The following is a 26459-nucleotide window of genomic DNA, read 5'->3' as shown; positions in this document are numbered from 1 at the left end:
AATTATGGAGCACCAATCGGGTTATTATGAAATCTTGAATTAGATGTTCTCACAGCACAGAGTTTACAAGTTTTATGTACAGTAACTAGAGTTTTGCCAGATTCTTTTTTGTTACCTGCTCAATGTAATTGATAAGGGAGTTCTTGTTGTCCTCCCAGTAGCCCTTCAAAGTTTCTTCGGGTGGGAATTTTTCACAGCTAAGCTCCACTGTGATTTCAAAGCAGTTGCTGCTGAGGTAATTGAAATCCTGCATTCCTACAATGGCAGAAAAGAGTTAGCGATGCATTTTGCATTGTTCTGATGTAAATAAAGGGGGATACGCGAGATGCTGGGGCTATTAAGAATAGCTGTAAATACAGCTGGCACAGTTCCATTTAATCAGCTTCATTCTGAATTCAGAAGCTTTAAATCAGAGAAACCAATGAGACATTTAAATCAGAGAAACCAATGAGACAATTCTCCAAAAAAAGTTTCCTTCCCATGGAAAGTTTACAGAAGACTTGACATCTGGCCTGTATACTTCTACCTGCTGCTGCACCCAGCCGGGATACTCCTGCTTGACATGTTTTTGGACAGCTGACACATTAATCACTTCTCTTCAGGAACAGAAAATTATTTCCAATTATGGCTGAAGTATTTCCATAAGCCAAGAAGAAGAAGGACATTTAATTACAAAGCAAATGAAACATGATAAAGTGACTATGAAAAAGAGGTTTGTAAAGATGGGTCAAAAACGTGTTGAGTTTTTCTTCTGAAAATATAGGGTATCAACTTGATTAACATTTTCCATAAAAAGCATCTGTTTGCTATTTTCTTTGTCAAGCTTTTGTGCATAGATTCCAAATATTTCCCACCAAAACAACAGATAAGCAAACCTCCTATAAACTTTATTTACATGGAAATTTTTCCATGGACGGAGGTATTTCCCACCCACTCGATGCCTCTGCAAAATCAATACTGCATAGCCTTCAAGAAAAGAGAAACATCATTATGAATGCAACTTTAATCCTAGGAATTTAGAAATATATATAGTAGCATCACTACTAGGAATAAAAACGTGATGGGAAAGAGGCACTCTTACATTTCTGAGCCCCTACTAGTACTACATGGGAACACTGGCTATTTTCTCAACTGTCAACTAATAACCAAGCTGGTGCCCAGTTTTGTAAATGCATCAACTAGCTGGAGAGGGACTGTGGCTGTCCCCAGGAGGGTTATAAATATATTCTTTTTAGAAGCTGATGTAGAACTAGCTCGTGCTTTCCTGCTCTATCTAGTCAGCAGAGTCAGTGGATTCTCAAATGGAGGACTGAAAAGAAAAAGGTTAACAAGCATTTTGAGCATCCCCATGGAGGTCAGGGAAGGATTTGAACGTGTTTCAAACACAGCTAATTCATTCAGCCCTGTGTTCCCCCATGCAAAATACATATGAGACCTAACACAGTCTCTTCACCAAAGCACTGGTATTGTTCACTGGTCCAAAAAAGTCCAGAGAGCTGATGTCCTATCCAAAAGAGAACCCCGAGGGCAGTAAATAGATTGAGTCAAGTGGGATTTTGCCAACACATTAGGGTGGAAAGTCTATTTTCTGCCAACCAGGCAATGACACTCCTAACTAGTGACAGCAACAGAGACTTTTCAGATTCCTAATAGAACGTTTTCATTTCAAAATCTTTTTTAGATGGCTGAAAAATGAGGACACAGCAGGCAAAGGTGCTCCTGGGAGAGAACTCTCATGTCCCACCAGGAAGAATGCAAGATGGACCATTCACTAGTACACAGTGCGGAGTTGGGTAAAATCCTGACAGCAGTGCTGACTGCCAGGCATCTGTGCCAGACACTAGATAATGTTGGTTTTCTTCATTTCTGTCTTCTTCTGCAAGAAATTACTTCATGAAGAGGAAAACTGGGAGCTGAAGGGCGTGATGTAATGTTACTGCGGTGCCAACAACTCTTGACCATTACTGCTCCAATTGTCAGGAAGTTTCTCCCTCCCCTCCAGCTCCCAAAGCAAGGTGACACTCAAGGATGCCCTAGTTTCTCAAGAACGGAATAAAAAAGCCATATATTTTCCAGTTTTGTGCATGTCCATATCCTATAGTTTGTTTCCCAGCTCCTGGCCTGGTCCACAGTTTATATGTGTCGCTTCTGAAAAAAATGCAGCTTGCATTGCTGAGCTGCAGGCGGTGATCTGCATCTCTGCACCGGAGAATGGCATGACGGTAGCCTAGATCTAAATGGTGGCCTACTACATCTGTAATCTGGAGAGCATTGTGCTGGCTATATACAATATGCACTCTTTATCTGCCTGTGCAATATGGTGATTAGGTGCAATACCCAAGAAATCAACATATTTCAGAAGTTTTAGTCAACACTGCAGCAACTTTGCTGCCACCAGCAAGCTCTAACTGCTCTATTCCTTCTTATTATGCACATGGCATACATCACATGGATGCACATCACCACAATCCCAAAGCCTCAGCCTCTTGTTTTAACAAAGGACAGCACAAAACTAACTTTCTTATACTTCAACAGAGACTGCTCTCTGAAGATCAGAAAGGCTTAGCAGACCTCAGATATAACTGAGATTCAGCAATGAATGCCCTTCATTACTGACCATGTGTAGGACTTTTATTTGAAACCAACCAACACAAACCCTCCTCTGTTGCACTGCTCTCCTACCCTGAAGGACTGCAGTGTCACTACGTTAGTACTTACATAAATAAGTTTCTAATATGAGACAAAAGTAATTTCTTCAGCTTTTAAAAAAGGAACTCCAACCATCACAAAGAAAGTGGAGTGCAGGGTGTGCCCCTGGCATCCAGGCATCAGAAGTACTTAGACCTTGAATTACAAGCTACAGCACTAAGCTAGTTCAGCTTCTATGCATATAAAGATAGTAACTTTTAGCAGGACAGGATGAGCCTGAGCCTTGTGCATAATGGGGAAAATATGTGCCTCCTAAACTTGTTGTACAAAATCCTAAAAAAATGTACCTAACATTGCTTCCAAAACTGGTAACATGAGAGGTAATTCAAGTTAGGAATTAATTGAGTGCCAAGAGCAATTTGAGAGTATCTGAAAATAAAAAAACCAACACTTAAACAATAACCTAATAGTACAGCAATGTCAGCTGCTTTGAAGTCCTATTTTTGTAATGACAAGAACCTGATCAGACTCAGGTGACTCTAATGACAGAACAAGCAGAACAGGCATGTGGTTATCTAGTAATTCATTACTATCTGTTCTTCTCATTTGCATTTCCAAATATATACTACACACAAAAGGTACACTAAAAAAAACATCAGTGCTGTTGAAGTTATGTGCTTAACAGCTGAGGAAATACCAAAACTAAAGCTATCTGTGCAAATTTAATTTGGCTTTCTCGTGCAAGTGAAATCATTAATGACATGCTCATAGGGTGAAGACCAGTGTTAAAAAAAGCATGGATATTATGTACAGGCTTGTTTTCCCCAAGGTCTGGTGACTAAAAGGGCCTTTCCTGAACACAGAAGAATGACCCTTTTGCCTTTGCTTGCTGCTCTCTGAAAAACCTACAACAATCAACTAATTACAGATGACAACTAATACAAAACAAGTGTAACAGGCATCATGGTCTGAGGTTTAGCACAAAGATGCTGTTGGAGTTAATTCCTCTGTACCCCTGCTCCACAGAAGAAAGTAACTGCTAAGCAGGTAATGGTGCAAAGAACCTCACAGAAAGTGTATTAAGAGACAGAAGCAAGCATCAAACATTCCTGTACATCATCTGCTCTCTCTACCCCAAAAGCCCAAAGCCTAAACAGAGAATTGCCACCTTGCATGAGGCTGATGAGGAAATCCTGAGGTTTGTCAAAAGTGATGGACATAACATGGGCACAATGGAGGTTCATCCTTACTTCCAGTTTGAGACAAAGGCTGCTACCAGATGGTTCTGCCACCAGACGTTCAGCCTTTCTAATGAAAGAACCCAGGTATCCAGAAAAACATGTGCAAGAGCAACCCATAGCCACATGAGAGAGCCACCCATATATTATCCCTGCATACTGAGGAACCAGCAAAGGAACTGCTGGCCCACCACACACTGCTGTCTTTTAGAGAAGGTAGAAGTTCCTGTGCGTGAATGATGCGGGCAAAGAAAAGATGCTGCACAATTGAGGGCACCATAATAAGCTCTATAGGAAAACAGCAACTTCAGTAATTTATTAGAATGAAAAATCATCACTTCCTAGGTCAGAGTTCTTGGTCTGATGAGGTACTGTCAAAGGCACCATCTAGGAGACCACAGCCTCTCTCACTTAGCTCAGCTGTCCCCCACTCTCTCCTTTCCCTTTCCCTTCCCACCGCTCTGCTAAAGCCATGCACCCCTTTGCACACCGAGCACGGCTCCAGCACCCACTCTCACCTATCTGCTATCTCTATTCCCAGTCACATTGCTCTGGTTCTTGTCCTTCTCTATAAACCTGTGGCAAGTCCTCTTTTCTTTTGCCTCCGTTCAACCCAGGGAGATGACACAGGGATGCAAGCCTAACCTTAGATCCCCACAGGGCACCGAGCTACTTTCACGTCCCTTCACAGGACCTGGAACATCCCAGAGCAACCCAACAGTGCCATGGCAGAGAAGCACCACTGGAACTAGCTCGGAAACTGGGGCAGGTACCATGGAGACAAGGTCTTCGGGGAGTTTCTCTTGATAAATTCTGAACTCTGGTAAGGATATACAATGAAATACTTTTCCTAAAGCAATACAAATGGCTTTTCAACAACTTACACCGCTGCTAACTTTAGTGCATTATCATACAGATAGCAAAAGGTCACGGATATAACCGATAATTTTACTGCCACATTTTGGTTTCCAGAGCTTTTCTGGCTAAAGCTTTCAAGAAAATTTTCACTTGAACTAAACAATGTTTCATTATTTTCCTTAGCACTAGACATGGAAGCAACAGAACTGTTTTTGCTGAATTTTTTTTTTCAAGTCTGCTTATGGCAAACTTTACCATGGAGGTTTTGTTCAAAAGTCACAGTTTGTCAGCCGATTTCTACACTTGGGAAAAAAAAACCCAGATTCATGCTGCACGGTCCAGAGTATATTGTCATCTCAATTTTTTAATTGGCTGTACCATGTTAGGATCATAGATCCTGGTTAGAACCAGGATTCCTGTCCACTGACTTTTGTATAAATATATGAGAAAAAAGAAAGGGCTCACTTGGGGAATTTGCAGTCCAACTTAAAATAAGATCCAACAGGAAAAAATAATTCAAACTTTCCAAAAAGTTTTTCTAATGGAAAAATGTGCCTTTGGCATGTGCAGTTTAGTCGGAATCAGAGCATTTCATCAAAACAATGGAAAGACTGCTTTTTATAGCATTTTCCTAAGGGAAAAGCTGAAGTTAAATATGTCCATGTTTTTATAGTTAATACCTAATATTTCAATCATTTAATTTTTTAACTGAATTGAAACAAATCTTAACCATTAAACTTCTCAATATTTTGCTTGCAGTAAGGTTTTTTTTCAAATTATGCAAACTCTGTTTTGTCAAGGGTGTTTCAATTGTTCCAGTTCAAAGTCTCTGGAAAGCTTCACACAAAGGGAAATTTTTGCTTTTCAGTCATATTCAGAAATGTCAACATTTTACTTCACACCCCATCCCTGGTACCTGTGGTATCACAGCAAAGGAAACATGCTGCCCCTGGGAAGACTGGGAATAAGAGCCCTAAGAATATGCAGGTGAATGCAGACTGTGTGAGCACTACCTGTTATTGCTCTGTTTCTAATTTCTTCACATGACCTTAATTATTTTTCTTTTCTTGTAACACCATTACTGTAACAAAAGCAGAGTTAGGCTACCACCTAGGCTGTCTAATGTTTTGAGAGACTCCTACTCATTCCAGGTAAAAACTTAAAATTCTTTCAGAGGCTGCAATTGAATATTAAGAGGAAAGCAAACAATAAAACCGGTGTGTGCGTTCAGAGTTAGCTGGTATAAATTAACAAAGCCAACGCACAGGCAAATCACTCCAATGCAAGCTCAGTTTCCAGCTCAGAAATCCTCAGATCAGTTTTCATTCTGAAGTTTTGTCCAAGTTTAGCAGATACAGAAGACTCAAAGATTTAGGTACCCCAACACCTTTTTGCCTCAGTTTACAAAGAAAATGACATATCAAGTGTCTTAAAAGGAATGAAATGTCTCATTTCAGGCTACTCTTCTAGACTCCTAGAAAATTAGTCTTGAAGTGGCCATAGTAGCACTGCTGTTCTTAGCACAGAAGGCTCCACCAAAGTCTAGGGGAACATCACCCGGGCAAGAATCAGGCACTAATTAAGCCACAAAGCAGGGAGACACAATTATCTTCATGGCTGGTTTACTTTCCATAGAAATCAAAGGCCAAACTCATGTTGCCTGTAATGCCGCAAAACCAGGCCTCTCCAGTTCTTTCAGGGTTGGATGTTTTTATTATTGAGGTTAAAACAAGAGTCAGTAGCCTGCTTTCTCTCATCAGGGTTTGTCAGGGGACTTTGTATTCTTTTTTTAAAAAAGAAAAACAAAAGCAAAACAAACACCCAAACCCCCCTTAAGTTCTCATGACAGCATAGCAATTATTTGCCTGCTGCAGGACTATTAAATTTGCAATGACCTGAACCTTGACTGAAGAAAAAACAGTAAGAGAAGAATATTTTAACAAGCATCATAATGAACTTTATGGGACTTCATAAATGTACTACGGTGAGTGATCAGCCTTTGCTTTACCCTTAACCAGACCAAAAGTTGTGGCTAACCTGGTGGTATTCCAGACTATACGTAAACTAGTGAAAACTGTAGCCTAAAATGACCACCAGTGACACAAACCCCCACGCACTGGAGCTCACCTCCTGGGACACTGTACCATGCACCACCATTAGTTGTTCCATCCACAAAGCTGCTGTCATCATCATTTTTACGACATGGTGGTCTGTTCGGGTCAGACATAGCAGGATTAAAAGAAGAGTAACTGCGAGCCAGGCTTTGAAAAACAGCATCATCGGGACAGGAGCTGTACTCATGAGCACTGCCTAGGAAGGAAAGAAAGCCCAGGAGCAAGGATTATTAGAAGGGCAGTCAAACCGTCTGGGCTTGCAACCTAGATTATCAGCACTGCACAGCAGGGCTGTACCTGGAAACTACACAGGTATGTGTCACACAGCATCCCAATCTCATACAGCATTACCTTAATAACACAAACATTTTCCCAGTACTTCATCAATTGCCTGTATGAGGTTGCCCCATTATTAAGGTGACTATTTGGATCAGTCTCAATATACATGAAAATAGTAAAAGTTCACCACAAAATCTAAGTTATTCTAGGCTTTAGATATTTTCTTTGAAGAACCCACAGTACATAGACAAAGGTGTCTCCCTGAAGAGTTTCACAGTCTGATATAAAAAGGATTTGCAATTAAACTGTGTTTTCCTTTCATCTACTTTCTCAATTACAAACAATACCACCATATCATGACCATTTCAGTCATGCACATCCCCTAGTAGCAGAAAAAAAGAGAGTAATACTGCTGTGGCTAAATTATAACATCTCTGCTAAAATGCGATCCTTTTTATATGGGACCAACACTGAGAAAGTGGAAACAATGATAGTTGTTTCTATTAGCACACTACCACTTTCATAAATCCATTTTATTAATTTTTTAAAGGTGCAAGATCATACAGGCAGCCTAGACACAGCTCTCTTGCTTCACTTAACAGGGTACAGGCAGCCCCAGCTAATTTAAGAGTCAAGGTGCCTTGATTAAAATATCTGAGAGACTATGATTCCCTCAGGTATTACATCATTACATCTTCAAAACTAGAAAACATGGTCATACAGCAACTAGCTTTAAATGTGATTAATATGCTAAAACAAGTCATTACAATGCAGTGACACGATGTTTACAAAGTGAACCTCAGGTAGCAGAGAAATAAGTACAGAATGTAATCTCTATCTCCTACTGTTTCATGTTAGCTTCTATTTACATACCACTCCGTGTCTCATCATAAGGATAGTTTGCAACAAGGTCTCCTCCATGAAGATTCGCAGAGAGCACAAAGGGAATATCCATGATCCAGTGAATGACACCTTTGGTTTCAGGAGCAAGCTAAAACAAAATAGCATTACCAGCAGTTACAAACTGAGAATCCAAATTAGAAACTTACTCAATTATATTTAGTGGGCTTAACTCTTATCACATATACTGTGCAAGACATTTAATTGAACAGCAATTTTCAGTTCCAAGAGAACTTAATCAGTCCTTTACAACAGATTTATAATTAAGTAGATTAATATAAGTTTAAAACTGGTGTAAATTAGTTCAGAATGAGACCACAAGTAAAGCAACCTCAATCTTTCACTTCTTCCTGTTACAGCCAAAAAGCTCCTACCAAATTTTAAACCAAGGAAAAGAAACTATTTCAAAACAAATAAAGAAATAAAATTGGCAGGAGGATGCAGTCTATTCTCTGCATAGAAAGTAAAATTACTACATTTAATAATTTGAAGACAGAATATTGCTATTAAGGCCACAGTCCTATGGGGCTACAGTCACAACACTGTATTTTCTAGAACTTCCTCTGGGGTAAACACAAGACAACGAAAATCTCTCCAGATACACACCTGTATATTTAAGGCTTAAGCTTAACAAAAATGCACATGTCATATGTGAGAAGAGCTATCTAGCTAGAAATGTAATTAAGCACAACACACACGTGAATTTCTGGCAACAGTAAAAATGCAGAACATCTGCAGGAATAGCTTAAAACCAAGGGAGAAGGCTACACAATCTCTGGCCTTAAAAATAAAACAAGTTTTGAGTGAGGAATTTTCTTAGGATTAAGCAATGTGGATCAAAAGGGTTTACTACAGCAAGCCATTTTGAGAAAAATTTCAAGAAGCATCAGACAGATAAATTTAATAAAATGAACCAAATATTCAGAAGAACGCGAGTTGTAAAGACCACGCACACAGCTCGCAGAGGTTGCGAAGTGTCTGCCTGCGTGAAAGGGCAGAGGTGGGGACATGAGTGCCCCGACATTCAGCCCCTGCTTACCTTCGGATTCTGATCCACAGCCTTTTTCATGTTTTTCAGCAGATGGTTGTTTGGACCACCTTCTTTCTCATTAACATAGACTATTCTATCTAGATCCGGGAAATTTCGGTTTAGATCTATCCCTTGGGCATTACTTCGACCAACAAACCAGTCTTTAAGCTCACCAGGCTGAATGGGGAGAGAGAATACAAAGAGAAGGGACATGAGCAGACTCAGGAGATGACATACCAAGCTTTATATGGGTATATTTAGCCACGCAAACATCAATCATGGGTTTACTTCTCATGTTCTCAAGAATAAGAAGGGATCATGTGGGAGCAGAAACTTCTGAGGCACCAAGAGCTGAGTCACCCATATTTCTTCTTAGAGCACTGTGGGAACAAAACCAGCCTCTAGCTCACTGAGGGTGCTGGAGGAGAAGATCACTCTCATGGTGGCAGATCCAGGCAAAGGATGGGCAAAATTACCGGCCTGTGTGGCCTTAATTCCAGTGCCTGATGAGCCTTGCCCCGAGCCCTGGCTTCTCCCCTGGCTTCTCCCCGTTGCCTCAGGCCCACGGCCATGGATTACAGGCCTCATTTTAGGGCACCTCAGAGCAGCTGTAGATTTCTCTGCCAGCCACAAGAAACATCTGTGCTCGTTTCAAAGTTCCTCTAAATGGCTTCAGGGTAAAGAAGGACCTTAATCTTTGTTTACATCAGATTTTGGTTTTATGGTGTCTGTCAGCTTCATTCACTGAAACAGTAGCACTGAATAAAGATGCAATGAGAATTACTGCAAAATCTTTTCTTTAAGCTGATTCTCTAAAACAGGTTTTGGCTTGCATTAAGAAAATGCCTTCAGAGTACATAGTTTTCCCTAGCTTGCCTGTGTAAGCGTTCAGTACTCTTTTAAAGTAGGTTTAGCTGGTGACTGGCTTTAATCTAAGGGTACATTGGATCTACTGTTACACAGTGTGTACTTCTAAGTTAGAGCAACAGTGGCACTACAGCAAATCGTATTATAATTCACCTGTAACATGTAAGGCAACCATGTAAAAGGAACATACTTTGACTAGGGAGCAAAAGTTTGAAACAATATTATCACAGAAACTCTACAGAGAGGTATTTCAACGCAGTAAAATACCACAACTTGAGGACAGCTTCTACTTCGCTACCACGAGAGGGCGACACAGGACCGACTATGGTTTAAAAGAGGTTTGTGGTTTCGGGGGTATTTTTTTTTTTAAAAGATTTTGTAACAATCAGTTTAGCAAAGATCTTACTAAGGTTTGACTTATTTAATCATAAATAAATAGTCACATAGAAAGATTCAAAATTTCCATATTAATTTAAAAAATAACTACACTGCGTAAAACAAGAAAATTCTTACTGCTGTTTGGAACATAATACACGCCAGAAAACTCTATTTGTTAATTGTGCATTAACATGTTACATGTTTCTTGACTGAGTCGTCATCCTAAAATACATGCTAATTTTCTTGACTAATACCTTAACTAAAGTACCTCATGCCTGAAATTTAAAATCAAAGTTATTTGTATTAAAAAGATGGCTCACAAATATTGCTTGCTTTGGGATCAAGCTCTGATGAATGTGAATAACTCATGTAAGTGCATTTACATGAGACTATGCTCAAAGGAAACATCAACTTTCCCTGGTGTACCACTTCTGAAACATCATGTGTTACTAGAAGTTACTTGGTAGGAACCAGTCTGGTCAGTGAACTTATATGGAAGAATATGCATAAAGCATTGACATCATTATATTTTAAAATACAGTAAACTCACTTACAGGAGAGACAGCTATTTGTTGAAAACCTAAGCATAAAATCCTCCTTGTTAAACAGAACAAGACTACCGTACTATTGGGCAATAATTCAGTTATGCTGTTCCATTCAAGAATCACCACCAGGAGTTCAGGTATCTGTAGAACTGCTAGTCCAAGTGTCATTATGATCCTAAGGTTGACAGGCATTGATAACTATTCTGATATATGCAGCCGCACAAACCTGGGATGCTGCCTTCTCAAAGCCATCTGGATTCAGAGATGGCATGATATGGATACGCGTGCTATGGATCAAGTTGATAATAGTTTCATTTCCTTTCTGGTACTCATTACACAAGTACTGAGCCAAGAAGATGAGCAACTCCCTTCCGACAGCTTCATTCCCATGCATATTCCCAACATATTTAAATTCTGGTTCTCCTGCAAGAAAAAGGAAGAACATGACTTAGAACAACATACAAAAATAACCCATGGACAGGATCACACAGCACACCTGAGACGTAGGCATCGCTATTACCACGACTAGCCACAGTATCCCCAGGGAGCTACAAGCCTCCTTCCAAAAAGTGGATTTAGGTTAAACAAATTGCAATTTTCAGCTGTTTGCCAAAGACAGAGAAAGAATACCAGATGACAACACAGTATGCCAAACTAAATGCTAAGCACTGCCATCAACATTACTTTGTTGAGATCTAATGCAATTGATGCCCCAATACTAAGAAAGAGTGTCTTGATTAGGTAGTTTTAAAATATATAAACTGACACTAACAGAGCTTCTTGTCTTTAATGTTCTTTATAAGATTAAAGCTTATCACACTACACATGCATTAAACTGAAATTCTTTTACCAAAGCATTGCCAGTGAATAGCTGTTGAACCTAGTGATCTGCAAAAGCCTTATTCAGCTGATGCTCTGCATATTCAGCTCAGACTTTAGAAGCAAGGGCAATAACCTAACTCATAAAAAGAATTGTTCCCATTTAACATTCAAATAAACAGTCCAATATTAAATATATACTTAAACTTTCCATATACATATATATCTATATTTGTGAATATGTATGGAATGTTTACGCATATATTCAATAGATATTGTATAGCCATATATAATATTCAATGTGTAATATGTCTTCAATATATATTGTAGATCTATATAATATCTATAAGCCATCCAATATTCCCAATTGCTAATTAGTCTCATTCTTATGACCGTAGACATAAAAAACACGCAAGATGTGTCTTGCAGAGCTTTACCTATTAAAAGACTTCCTTTTGGGCCCTAATTACAGAGAGATTTTAGTATGCATGTAAATACCTGAATGAGATTTAAAGGATTGTTCTGGAACTAAAATGAAGAATATGCCGTTTTCTGGGTTGAAGCCACTTCTTATTCTTTTCCTTTTGCAATGTAGTTCTTCCGTTGTAACAGCTTTAATTAAACATTCTGGTGATTATATGCTCTGCATAGTCTTGGAACACATTTTGTGATGGCCTTTTGCACTACCACAGGGGCAAATTTAAGCCAGGAAGAGTGTTACACTAATAACACCTCAATAATTGTTAACGAAGCACACAGCTCTATCTATTTATGACTCCCCAGCCTGTGCTTGTTAACCTTAATCCAGTGCTAAGATGCTAGCAGACACAGTGCTATTATAATACCATGACTTCCTTCCTTCCAGCTAAGGTGGTTTTGTACATAGGGATTCATCCCTGAGGTTTTTTTGTCAGATAGGTTAAAAAGTTTTCTAGTTTCAGTGAAATAGCTTAATTTTATCTGATAGTCATCTTTTGTCATTGAGCTCCTATTTACTGTTTCTTCCTACCTAATAATACAAGGGAATGCAAGAGATCTAATCATCGAGAGTAATCACACCATGCAATCCACCCAATCCCATTAAAACGGATGGATATGATTTAATAAAATACACAGCACTGCACACCATGTATACGCATAATACTTAATACATACATATATTGACATGTTACTTATGGGAAAAGCACTTTCACAAGCTGAGAGACAAATTTGTTACTGTGGTAAATATGAACACACAGTTGCATTTTGCATTTGTACTTCACTAAGGAAGCCTAAAGGAGAGATTTCTTCTGATTCCCAGCCTTGTGCATTAATCACCTGTCTTTCTCTCCCATTTGAATTTTGCAGGCCTGGCTCAAATGGAGAAATAGAAACATGTTTCCCATAGGGTTCTGCTTTGCCCCCTCCCAAAGAATTGCTAAAAGTGTTTAGAAGGGTTGGTGAAAACAGTCACCGGGTCTGTAGTGAACCAAGAGTACGGCCTCATCTCCAGCGTATCTTTAGTAGTAATGACCCATCTCAAATGAACATTAAAAGCTGAAAGCAGATCATGAAGAGGCAGACAGTCACTGGAAACAGGGAAAGGCTTTCCTATGAAAAGCGATTGAAGAGATCATCCCTGTTTTCCTTAGGAAGAATAAAAAGGGTCAGTCAAATATACCAACTACTACGGCATGGAGGTAATGGTCTGGAAAGCGGCACTTCCTGACACCACAAAACAAGAGACAGTGATTTTTAGTGAAAAAGAACAATGACCATTTTTAGACTGATAAAGTATCATTACTTACAACACAAAGTGTGAAGCAGTATTCAAAGAATCCTGTTGGCAGTGAGGTATCAACAGAACTCCAAGTTTTGCTAGCAAATCAAGAGTTAAAAAACTGATCTAAAAGCAAATGCAGAATGAAAAGGGAAAGATAACAGCTGAATAACAGCCCTGCTTCAAAATTCAGCTTTGTGTTCATATTTCAGCTCTCCTGGGTATTTTCTTACACCTTTCTCTGAAGCACAGAAATCCAGCTCCTATCGACCCTCCGGCTGTAGGGAACAAGGCTGTGTGGTCCATGAGCACGGGAACTGTTTGCCAGCCGCCAGCCCTGCCTGTTTTCTTACTTCTGGCCACAGCAACCAACGAAATACTGAGTTTCTGCTCAGTATCAGAAGATACTGAATTTCAGACTATATCAGACTATTTTAGGAAAGCTCTTCATCATTTCAACATGTGATTTACACTTTAAAGAACAACGGAAAAAATGGATCTTTCTCATATCTAAACCTTGCAGCTGCTCCAAGGAAACAAACTCAATTTTTATGTCTATTTCAGCGGAAATAAATTATTGCTACAAGCTGGCTCGATTAGCAGTTTGCTCATTAGTTGTTCATACCCATGACTGGCAAAGCCAGGGAGTCCATTCTGGAAAAAGGGACAATGCTGCTGAAGTCATTAGTTATCACGTTAATGGCCAAAAAGCCAAGGGAGCTTCCACAGGCTACAATCTGCTGATACAACTTTGCAGCTAATAAAGCCCTTAATTTGTATTTGCACTTCTGCCTTTCTTGTTAGACCAAAAACTACAACTCAGCGGGTACCTGCTGGAAACTGGTCTTTTTTTTGGTTTTTTGGGGGTTTTTTGAGTCACTTTTACCGAAATTCTTTGCTAATCTTTTTCTCTAGGACAATAAAGTCCAAGCTGGAGGGCAGACAGCTAGCTGGGGCCGACAGAGAAACGCCCAGCACCCTGTTGGCTGAGCTAAGCAAGCCCAGCTGCCTGAGCTTCAGCGAGTGGCTGCAATGCGGCCACCATTCCGGGGCCACTATGGCTCACAAGGGAACCAGCTCCTTCTCCTCCACTTCATGGCTAGCATGGATACCTCAAACACCGAGGATGCCAGCCATCTGGTCCTTAAGCCTCAACACTTTATGGGTCCCCTGGTCTACTCATTGAGTATGCCCTGACACACCACTTCTACAAGCTTCAGGCTTCTCTGGAGAACAGCTCGCCCCATGGGGAAAAGGGCCTTCGGTCACCTTGGCGAGCAGGCTCCTTGGCTGGAGGAAGAGCGGCTCTTCCCATTAATCCTTCATGAGCCATTTAATGCAGACCTTCATAGGATTCTGTAACTGTAATTGCCACACCAATTTTTTTTTTTTTATTAAAAGACTCTGTAAATGTCAATTTGATGACCAGTAGAAACACTTCTGTTCCACTGCAGAACTGGAGGTAGCTTTAAGGGAGAAGAAGCCTGAAGAGAAATAACTGGCTTTTCTCATTTACTTGACCCACACAAAAAAGAAAAATTGTTTTAATGGATTCCCATGGTCCAAGATACAATAAACACAAAGGAACATTTCTGTTGGTTCAGTATTTAAAACTCTTATTTGATTAATTTTATTAATTTTCTGACAATATATCTTGGGAAACTATAATCTCTATTCACAATAGCCAAAGTATGCCCTGTGTAACAATGTGTGACATTTATAAAAGCTTACACATAATTTCAGATCAGATACAGCGGTTTGTTATCACAAAAGAATGAGTAGATACTAACACCTTTGGGGGCAAGTCATAAGAAATGAAACGCAGCAATCAAGTTTATAAATATCTTAGTGCGTCTGGGGAAACCTAAGCCATCACATCATTATGGCTTTTAGAAGGCTTTCACTTCCCTCTTAGATTGACTGCGTGGTACATTACAACCTGATAAACGATGGAGGAAAAAGCATTTTAAAATGTCGTGCCTTTCTGGGGCCTGACAAACATTGTGAAATGTCACCATCCACTTCTGCAGCTGCTGTCAGCTAAGGTCTTCTGCAGTTTCCTAGGAACAGCATCTACATCATTAATATCAGACAGGTCATCCAACTAAAGATGACTAACCACTGCCATTTTCAGGTCAGGCTGTATTTGTACCATAAAGACAGTAATTTTCTAAAATGTAGGGACAAAAAGTTTAGCACCTACTAATTATAGATACTATGAGTCAAGGTAATGTCATGCCACTAGTCACGGTCTAATGTCAAGCAGTTAACCTTAAAATGCACAGTATTTCACTCATGGAAGTGCAAGCTATATGGAAGAAAAAAATTAACTACTGTAAAGTTTAAGTGCTTAATGAACTGTTTTGCAAATCAGCCTCAAATACTCTTAAAGAGTAGAGCCCTTCTGCTTTCCTGTACTTCTTATGGAAAAGCCAGCAACATTCCTGAAATAACAGACTTAGTGTTTTTGATTACTTACAGTTGTTTGTAATTTTTAATTTGGCAACCAGTAAATTTTTCTCGTAGATAAATGGCATGAAAAATCTCAGAACCCCTGCTGGCAAGAAATTCATTCACTAAATGTGATTGAAGACTTTCTTATGCTCCACATTTTTGGTGGTAGATTAAAGAGAAAGAAATTCTCTGGAGATCAACTACATGGAAAACCAAAGACTGTAAAATGGGTTTCTCCTTTGAATATGAAAAAAAGTAAGAGAGGGAAAGAAGAAAATAAAAGGAGGAGGTGAGATATGAAAGTGAAAGATTAGAAAATTCAGATTTCTAACACCCTGTAAACTAAATGTCTGCAACCTGACTCAAGAGCATTTCCATAGAAATGTTGGTCTCCACAATTTGTGTGAAAACGGCACTGAAAGACAGAACTGCAATGCAGTATTGGTTTTTAAATCATTGTACAGGTCTTACATAATTTCAGGACATTTACTAAGATGTGTTGGTCTAAACTTGCTAAAAGAGAAACTACTGGAAGCTTCACAGGCAGCTTACATAAAGTAGAAACAGGTCAACACTGAAGACCTTTGCAAAATCCAATCTTTCACTTTCTTGCCATTAACTGCTAGAAAATCCACTGAGAAGAAAACAAGAGGAAAAGAAAATCAAAGATCTTTTCACAATCTCCTGCTTTAAAAACACACGCATTTTTTAACAGCTATGATACAAGAGGGTCTCAAGCTCTTCCTGGAAACTTTCATAATTATTTGAACACTACCACTTAAAATTAAAGTTAACAGCAAAGTCTGCACAACACATTGAACTCGGAGTGAAAGCTCACAGAGAACACCTATATTTCTGCTGGCCTTGACACGTTCAACTTGAGATGCGATCTCCATTCTACTGAGCACGAAGTCTGTCTGTTGGGCTTCCAACTAGGGTCTTGTATGTCTTTGCGTTGCAAATTAAATTCTCCAGACAGATTACCTCATGCTCAAGACAGCTATTTCCCCAAAAAGGTTCCGTATGACTCGATGCTTTCTCCAGGTTTCCAACGGCCCACCCTCACCCCAGCAGCTAGAGGACTTGGCGCAGCCTCCCACAGAAGTGGGCAAAGCATCTGCTCAGCTCCTGCGGTCCCCACCGACAGCTCTGACACTGGCTTATCCCCATGCTGGGCTTTCCAGCACCCTGCGCTTACACTGCGGTGTTGCACAGTGCAGCGCTGAGTTCGTATTTCAAGTAAAGCCCGCGTGCTTCACCAGAGAGTAGAACAGTTTTTGCCTGCTGGGTTTGTGTTACCACGCATGAACTGGGGCACTGATGATGATTCTCAACAGCACTGATGATGATTCTCAAAATTATAACAAATCATTTGTAAAGCAAACCAAGTTTACTTAATCAAAACCTTTAACTTAATAAGAAACACTGCAATGCGATATGCACAAAACCCTCATTTTGTGTAAATACGTTAAAAAGCCCTCTCTGAAGTTCAAAGCGGATTTAAAAAATCAAGAGAATTTTGGAAGTAATAAATAACCACCTATACACACAACTGGATTGACCAGATTAGTTTTAGAATCAATTGCATTTTTGATGCTCTAGGAAAAATTAACAGGACTTTGCATTTACAGAATTCATTACAGAGTCAGAGCAGCAAGTATCACTAGCTCAGCACTGAAGATGAGGTTCCTGAGAAACCTGGCACGAAATGAACTGCCCAGAACAACCCTTACCGGTCTGTGGCACAGTACAAGACAGGTACAGTTTTTTCACCTCCCAGTTTCTGCTCTCACTGCTAGGAAAAAACCTGGACCAAAACATATCCTGGAGTTCTTCGTGAAAGATGCTGGCAATACAGAGACAGCATCAGTAACTCTGTGTCTGCTGCGATACTGGCTGTTGGATGTAACAGATTCAATTCATCTTTCCCACCGTGCTCGGTAAGGGGGAGGGGGGCTTTTCCATTTGTGACTCTGTGTGACCAAGTGGATTTTCATTTCAAAAGCATTCACTCTATCCCTCAAGTTTTGGTTGGCACATCGAGCAAAGATTATTTTTTTTTTTTTAATCCATCATTTCATCATCAAAATAGACCTTCTGATGAAGAGAAAGTTGATACATAATGTAAATGTGTATTTTGGGATGGTTCCTCTTCAAGTTCACTTAACAAGCTCTCTCTCCTCAGCAGACTCCAGAATCGGCTCTTTCACTTCAACTACCAAGGCACTCCCCAGCCATCAGCGCGCTTCAGAAGGACCCAGCTCATCTATCCCACCCCTTCCACATGCAACAAATATACGGGAACTTTCAAAGCTAAACTAGTTCAAACGCCTGCTGCCAGCAGGAGATACATTTGGGCTCTGCTCTCCCTCATCCTTATTGCACGAGGAGAAGAAATAAAAGTTGGAAACAATCCGTTTATATCTGGATCCCAGACTCTAAAGCCAAAGAGGCAGGCTGAAATGCTGGACAAATCAGGCAAGGAAACAAGCTCTCCCTTTTCACTGGAAACAAAAAAAGAAAGTGAGAGGCCGTAAATAGCTCTTTGCAGGGAAGCGCAGCCAGGTGCTCCCTGGGAGGCCACTTCCAGGCTGGGAGTGATGAGCACTGTGGTGTCTCCAGCGTGCCCAGAGCAGCAGGCAGCCATGAGGAGTGCCGAGGTCCCTCCCGAGCGGCCGGAGCCCCGGGAGCCACTCAGGGCCATGTTTTGGGAGAAAAGGCACCCAGGGTGACCCTCGGGGCTGCGCGACCTCGGCCCCCGGCCGTACCAGCACGAGCGAGGGCAGCGCGCTCACAGAGCCCACCTTCACCCAGCACAACCCTTGGCACGTTCTCCCTGTGGAGGAGAGCTACTTCTGACCGAAGGGGACGTTCTGGGTCCTTAGGAAACACTTTCTGTGCTTAGGGATCTAGGAATAACTGGCAGGAATCCCCCAGACTTCCTCCCTGGATCACCTTTCTGGGGCATCCCAATGGTACCCATGGCTCCACCAAGGCTACACATACTGGACGCTCCTTCTTCACTGGTAACAGGAACACGATTTTATTCCGCTTCTGTTTTGTCACAATCTGACACTGCGTGAAAAAACCCGTGGGCTGCAGATCTGTGATTCAGACAGACTGTGCTGAAGTGCATTGGCCATCGCTAACAGATGGAGAGGGATAACATCTCCCCATAAACGTACATCTGCAACACATCCCTCATGTAGACAGCATGTTACAGAGCAAGACTTTTGTTTGCACATTTATTTAGCTTCCCTTGCTTAGATGAGCCCTAGTATTTATTGATCTTAGTTTCTGTGATTCCTGGCCATAGATTTTACAGAAGGAGATACAAAGTGCCCTTTTAAAATAAATTACAGTAAGACAGATATAGGCAAACTGCAAATGCTAATTACGCTGTTACCTTGCTCCTTTGGGGAAAAAAATACACAAGATTGACTTGTGATGACTAACAGAGGTCACCATTTACGTCACAACATAAATGACCTGATTTATGTCAATATCCTCAGAAACCAACAAATACCCAGGCAGCTTCTTTTAGTCCTGATGCTGTTTTAGCATTACCTTTCAGCTCTAAATAATTTTTAAAAACAGAATTCCATAATTTTAGAAGTTAGGTGGGGTTTTTTGCCAGAAAACCTGCAGCTCCACTGTAGGCTTAAAAACCTGCTAAACTGTGTGAAACCCTGATGAAAAAAAAAGTGGCTCCCTGAGGTCTGTTCTGCTGCCGCACTTCACCTTCAGCCTGATTTTAGCAGCCAGTACTCTCTCAAGTTTCTGCATTTAAGATATGAATGCTATGTGATAACCTGTAGTAAATCTTGATTGTACTTCTTCTTGAGATAGCAATGGTTAAATCAGCTCAGTATGAAGCAGAAGAAAATAAAGGTTACCTCGGTAGAGAGTGATTAAGATTGGTAGTGCAGCACTATATTTCCAAACATTGCAACACTTGGCTTCAGGATCTTTCTACGGTATGCAAAATTTTATTTAAAATTGGTATTGTACTTCAATGATTTATTTTAGCCAGTTTAGGTAGTAAGGCAGACCGGGATGCTTGGAGGGGGTCAATCTTTTCACTCACATATGTCTGAAATACAGATACCCTTTAGAAAATGCAACCCATATCATCTTAAACATTAAAAAAAAAAAAAAAAAAAGAAAAAAGGTGGTAATTCCTAGCAAAACAGTATAGGGAGAGGAAGCTGAAGTGGTGCAGAGGCTAATGAAACCAAGCCTGGTGCGCAAGAGGAAGAAGTGAATCATATAACAGCTTGTTGACTCAAGAATAATGATGGAAATGACTGAACCAGACAAATCCTTTGTCTCAATAGAAGATGGGAGTGGATCCAGAAGGCTTTCAAGAGATGTTTTGCTGTTAGCCGAGGGAGCTCCAGACAAAAAAATCCCATATGGATACTGACCCCCACACCGCAAGCCACAGCACAGCTGCATAGCTGCAGGACACAGGACAGCCTTTGTAAGTTAGAAGCAAATGCTTAACAAAAAGTCTGTAATGGCTTTTAGGTCTGCTCAGGGGCACACAACCCAATGTGCTAAAAACAGACGTGTTTTTTCCTCATACAAGGAACAAACATAAAAGCTTGGTAACTTCTCAGCTGTCTTCAGAGCTTCTGCTGGGTGTTCCCTCCAAAAAGTAACAGGACAGCTCCGTGTTACGAGAAAGGAGATGTGGATACCTGTTGGCCGTATGGTCTTCAGCCAAGGACAACAGAAATCACAATCCTGCCCACGAACAGCACCTGTAAGTGCTGAAAGTGAACCTGCGGCCAAGTAACTAGGCATTTTATAATGAGCTCTATGTATGGCGATAGAGCTTTGTGCAATTTGATATAAAATGAACCTACCTAGGGTTTATTCTAAGTGGAAGCAGAAAGGTTAGTTCAAAGCAACAAGGCATGTTCGTCACAAAAGGATGAATAATAGCCATTTCCTACAATTATACACACTATGCCTCCAATATGCCAAGCACATTAAAGTGCAATGACCAGCAGGATCAAAACCCAAGTAGCTCTTCCTAACACTGTCTAATTATCGTTTCCTCTGAGCAACATAAAAAGCTACAGCAAATCCATCTTTTGTGGTCCCTTTCATCTCCCTTGAAACTCTCTTTTATGTTACCAGCAGTACATCAGGCAAGATCTTTCCTGCCAAGGCAGGAAGAAACATCATGTTAATGAAAATGTACATGTTATTTAAGGGCAAATTCCTTCACTAGTAGGAGTCTAAAGGTTTTCTGTTATTGGTATCTGGCATCAGCCTGAGTGTATTCACAACGATTCCTGCACGCTCATTTATATTTTTAGTAAGTGTAAGAAAACACTAGGAGCTGAAATGTTTTGCCATACTTCTGCAATTCACACCAATATTACAGCAGTAAAAGCAAGAGGAAAACTGTGCCCTACTTTCAAGATTTACTGCATTTTATTTCAATTTTATGCAGGTGTAGAAGTCTGGCAAGGTACAATGAAGAGGTATAATAAAGTTTGGTACTTTTTTAAAAGCTGGTTTCATGCATTTTTTACCTTTATTTATTAAAAAATATTCTGAGATTGCTGAAATTACTTCTCTCTTACATACTGTCATTCTTCATGGCTAGAGACCCCATGAAGTAGTAGCTAACTAGCCAGCCCACCGAGGAGCACATAATACAGGCAAAAAGCATCTCCTGAGAAGCCCTACTGCAGTTATTTTTACCTTGAGGTTTCAGGCATTTGGGTCTTTTTGAGAAGAAAAAAATTCTCTAATGAAGAGAAAATGGAATGTAGGAAATAATGATTCCAATCAAATAGGAAGATGTGGTGCCTGATCCCATATGCATCTGACAAGCTCATAACTCAAGGACAGTAATTCAACAAAAAACAGGGGAACAGCACCGAGCAGTGGAGATGCAAAATCTTTCCCAACTGCATACAAGCACATCCGTACTGCTGTGTGTATGCGCACACGTACATCTTACAGACGTGCATGAATGTCCCTCCCTGAGAGACTCCGGCACCAAGGAGGTCATCCCCAGGTCATGAAAATATTTTTCATGTTTCTGTTTGCTAACATCTTCTTAGATCTAAAGCACACTTCTAGCTAACTGAAGAAATTGCATTTGCAGATATTCAAAATCATATGAAATGACAGATTTGGCACAGTTCACAAACAAAATCAAAACCACATGACTCAATGGAGAAAGGAACTGAACTGTTTAGGAAGCAATGTAGTACTCCCTGTATTTATTAACCCTCTTACACCATATGATTCAGTAGTTCATTCTTATTTAATCAAACAATCTGAAAGAAAAGCCTTTTTAATCAAATGATTATATTTTTGCATGAAAAGACAAACTTAAAGCTGCTTGGATCGTTCCATAAAATACTAGCTATTCAGCTTTTGCCATATTTTCTACTTTTTTTAATATGCATTTTACTTAACTTTCCCTTTCATCCTGGGTTTAACTTTTATGATCACAGTGTGATGACTGCCAAAAGCACGTTTCAGTATATTTTTTCCAGCAGTCTGCTAAGCCATAAAGAAAAAAAAAAAATACAGTTACAAAATGTAAAATAATCTACAAAATTGTGTTCAGGTTATAGGAACACAGGAACAGGATCCAAAAAAGATTACCACACTGTTCTTTAAAGGCAACAAATTTGGGAAAGAGCAGCTGGTGCATAAAGCTCACCAAGCAATGCTACTAACCCAGCAGGCAGGAATAATACTTTTCTCCCAAAAACATCGCAGTGATATTTGACCTGCTATGGCTCTTCTAACTATAAAGACTTTGATAATGATACAAGAAAGACATTTTCCCTTTTAACTTTGCTAGTAGCAAAAACTACCATTGAAATCACATTGAGAGCTCAGTTTTATTGTCTTTTCTCTTCATTTAGGACTTGAAGCAGTGAAGGACGTTAAACATAGGCTTACCTTCAGCACATCAGCATCAGAGGGGCTAGTCTGGAACATCAAGCCAAGCACATGCTCAGGAGTTTGCCAGAATAAGGGATTATGGTCTCGTGCAAAAGCAACAACTTTGAGAAGAGATTTTTCCACTGACTCCTATAAATTCTGGATCAAGTCTTTATTTATAAAAAATTTCTTTCTGGATGCAATTTTTACATATTTGGTTTCTGTCCACATTTAACCACTTTTTTATTTTTTTCCTTTAAGCAAATGCTTTTCACCTATTCATAAATTATCTGGGGGTAAAAAAATATAGGCCCTAGTAAGACAACTTTTTTTTGCAAAGATATCTTCTTTCCACTTGTGTAACCCAGAAAACAAATAAATTTTTCATGTTAAAATTCTCCAGATGGCTTATTTCCACTGAGGCATCCTCTTCAAACCAGGTATGAACCAACAGATGTACAAGCTTGAAAACTCCATCTCGCAGCAGGCAATACGAAATTTAGAACCACGACATTATGTGAAAAGCTACCAGAAAAGGTGCATATAAAGATTTGGTGCTAGACACATGGCTGTAGTGGGGTGCTGATGGTTAACTGCACACAAACCTGCAGACTCCTATCTGGTAACCGACTATAGAAAAGAACACTGAGGTTAGTGCAACATTAAGTCTTTTTTCTCTTAGTTTGCTTGAAAAGGGAGACAGAAAGTAAAATTACATCTAGATTATACTATTGCTATGCCAAGAAAACTATTTCAAACCCTTCAGTGTTGAAGAATGACACTTTTTTTACAGAGGCTCTCAGTGCCAGGCTCTCAGGGTAATAATCTTTATTTCCCCCGCTGGACATGGGTGTCTACTGCTGTAACCCCATGACAGTGACCAACTCAAACACGAGGTTTTCTCGTAAAATATTTCACATCAGAAACAATGCTGTTATCACATCTCACACTATTCAGAAGGCCCCATTAGATCCAAATAATCAACTCAACATATCAAAGGAAGCAGGATATGAAGCAAACCTAAGTCTTTTATGGCAAAAAGGAAAAAAAAACAAAAACCAGCAAACCAATCAAAAAAACTCACACCTAAACAACCCCAAAACCCAAGAGGTAATTTCAAGAACTGTAAGAGTTTCCTGACAAGGAACAGCTCCCAGACTTGCACCGTGATGCTGTTCTGTCATGGCTGCATGACTTACAACCTAAAGCTAAAACCTAACACTGTAACACAGAAAACCAGAATTTACCAGGCTTTTGGAGCTGTGTATTGTACACGCCTGTTATGAGCAGTCCATGCTTGGCTTACAGCTCTTCCCAACCAGGCAAAAATAGTCTGACCACGAGGGTTTTGCCCAGACAGACTCTTGATTGCTTGTCAATGGTGAGTGGCTTGAGTCATGTATAGAAACAGAAAAAAAAAATCTATATAGTTTATTGTGCTGATCACTGAACAGCAGGCTTTTTTGAAAACAAAAAAACCCAAATAAATCAGTCAGACCCAACAGCCCTCTTTCCCCCCATACAGGCAAGCACGGTGACAAGGGATAGGTGTAGTGCAGAAAGCCACACCGGGACCTCAACCGTGGGTTACTCCAAGCCACAGTGTGAGCTTTCCATACAAGTATTAATAATATCACAAATCCTAAACAGGCTCCACGATGGACAGACCACCGTGCTGTCACCGAACACAGATAGTACCTGCTCTCAGAGCACGTGCTACCCAAGCAGCAGAAGAGAATAAAAATATATGGCAAGCACAGGGCAGGCGATGATCTTACCGTAGTTCTCCTCTTCCTCTCTCACCTTTAGGGGACTACTGCGACAAAAGTAAATATTCTAGAGAGACCTAAAGAAGGGCATCAAACCGTGGCCTCTGAGACCGTTATGGGGAAGCTGTTTGCTACCACAGATGTCACTACAGGACAAACTGCAAGGAAGGTGGGTTGAAAATTTGCTCAGTGGACAACAGAAGCAATCATTAATGGCTCAGAAGTACAAATGCATATTTTAGTGTTTACTGACATTTTGGCAGTTAATATCTCAACAGCAACAAAATCGAGTACCAATCCTAAATGATACTTTTCAGCCTTTGGACTCAAAAAACCCTCCAAAATAAGCAGAATAAGCAACATTTAACTCAAATAGACAACTGAATACGAGTACATTTTTTCTTAAGGAACAGTTTATCTTCCTATGCAATGAAATTAATGAGGAAATCAACAGGTTTGTGCCAGAAAAGCAAGCCTGTACAAAATGAAAAGTAGTTCACAATTAGCATAAAAGCAAATGAATATTAGTAGAGGAAAAAATAATAGCACTCACTTCTCATTACACTGCAATTGTTCCTGATTACATCATAAATATGTTTCCACTGAATGAAAAAGTAAGGGTGTTGATATAACATTTTTGAAAGTCCGGGCAGCTATGCTGCAGAGAGTTTTCTCCACAGATTTTCCCTACGGAAGTACCCCAACAGATGTCATCTTGGCATCACATTGATGTGCATGAGAGAAAGCAGGATGACATGTGATGTTCAGCTGCTGTGTGCTTATCATTGGACTTCATAGCTACATATTTCTATTTAAATGAAGGAAGGAAACGTGCTATCTTATGGTTTTATTTTAGGATTGCTGAATCAGGATTACACCCATCCAAATCCACCTACAAAGGAAAATGCAAGTTTTATGAAAAGCCATGCCACACCTACTGAATATCGCATTTTTTCAAGTAACTTAGACAAAACTACAGAAAAGATTATTTTCATTATGCCCTTCATATGTAGTTTCACTTTAATCCCATGAATATTCTAAATCTCAACATACAAGAGTGAAAGACAACTTTTTTTTTTTTTTTCAACCAGGTAAGTGAATAAGCCAGAAAAGCTGGCAACATCTATGTGGATATCGCATATTCTCCTCCTACTGGGAGATTTTGCTCTAAATGTCGTTCAAGGTTTGTATTTTTATTCCTGACACCCTTTGTAAACTACTCCTCGGTCTGATGAACCTTCCGGGAAATGTTTCTTCATCACTTTGACCACTGTAACAGTTCCTTGCACTGAGCTACTTGACATCGTATCAGTCGATGTGGGTTGCTCACTGCCATTTTCTTTCACTTCTCCTTTAACATGTAATCTGCAAAACATCTTCCAGTTCTCACAAGCACCCCATCCTGGGGAAAGAAGGGGGACATGAGAGCATGCAGGTGCTGCCTCTCAGGGCTGAGCTCCGGACCCAAGCCATCAGGAGGCGGCCGGCTGAGCCAGGAACAGCCCCGCTGCCCCACGGGCACCGCCGGTGAGACAACAGGCAGCCTGGCCGGGCTGGCCACCCCGCAGGAGTCTCTGAAAGGCAACAGTCACAAGCAGGTGACGTTCTGTAGCTTGATGACACAGCACCAGCAGCAGAAAACCGTGGACTTAATGTTCACAGCCTCCCACTGCTGCTTACGTGGACTGAAACCTTCTTCCCTACATGGAGCTTTTAAGCTTCTTCCCTCAACTCCATCTCTTCCGAAGTGGAAATACTAGCCAGAACTAAACCAAGTCCCTTCTTCCAACGAGTGAACGACTTCAGAGGCTGCTAGCATCCTAGAGAGCCAGTATCCAAGCGCTTGTCAAAGGAAAAGGTCCATGCCATAGCAATT

At 40.3% G+C, this 26459-nt stretch overlaps 1 protein-coding gene across 1 annotated transcript in view; it reads right to left on the bottom strand.

The window, feature by feature from the left end:
- The window catches only part of CPE (carboxypeptidase E), a 58295-nt gene that overhangs the window by 8358 nt on the left and 23478 nt on the right, over nt 1–26459 (bottom strand). The window contains exons 2-6 of the mRNA XM_055702179.1: nt 11085–11281; nt 9078–9245; nt 8012–8129; nt 6873–7055; nt 116–255 (exon numbers count right to left, since the gene is read on the bottom strand). Coding sequence (XP_055558154.1) covers nt 116–255; nt 6873–7055; nt 8012–8129; nt 9078–9245; nt 11085–11281 — 806 coding nt within the window. The remainder of the gene's footprint in view (nt 1–115; nt 256–6872; nt 7056–8011; nt 8130–9077; nt 9246–11084; nt 11282–26459) is intronic.

The sequence above is a fragment of the Falco cherrug genome, chromosome 1, assembly GCF_023634085.1.
Source record: "Falco cherrug isolate bFalChe1 chromosome 1, bFalChe1.pri, whole genome shotgun sequence".
In the NCBI taxonomy this organism is placed as follows: domain Eukaryota; kingdom Metazoa; phylum Chordata; class Aves; order Falconiformes; family Falconidae; genus Falco; species Falco cherrug.
Note: the sequence above shows the minus strand (reverse complement) of the source record. Positions and strands in the feature narration are given on the sequence as shown.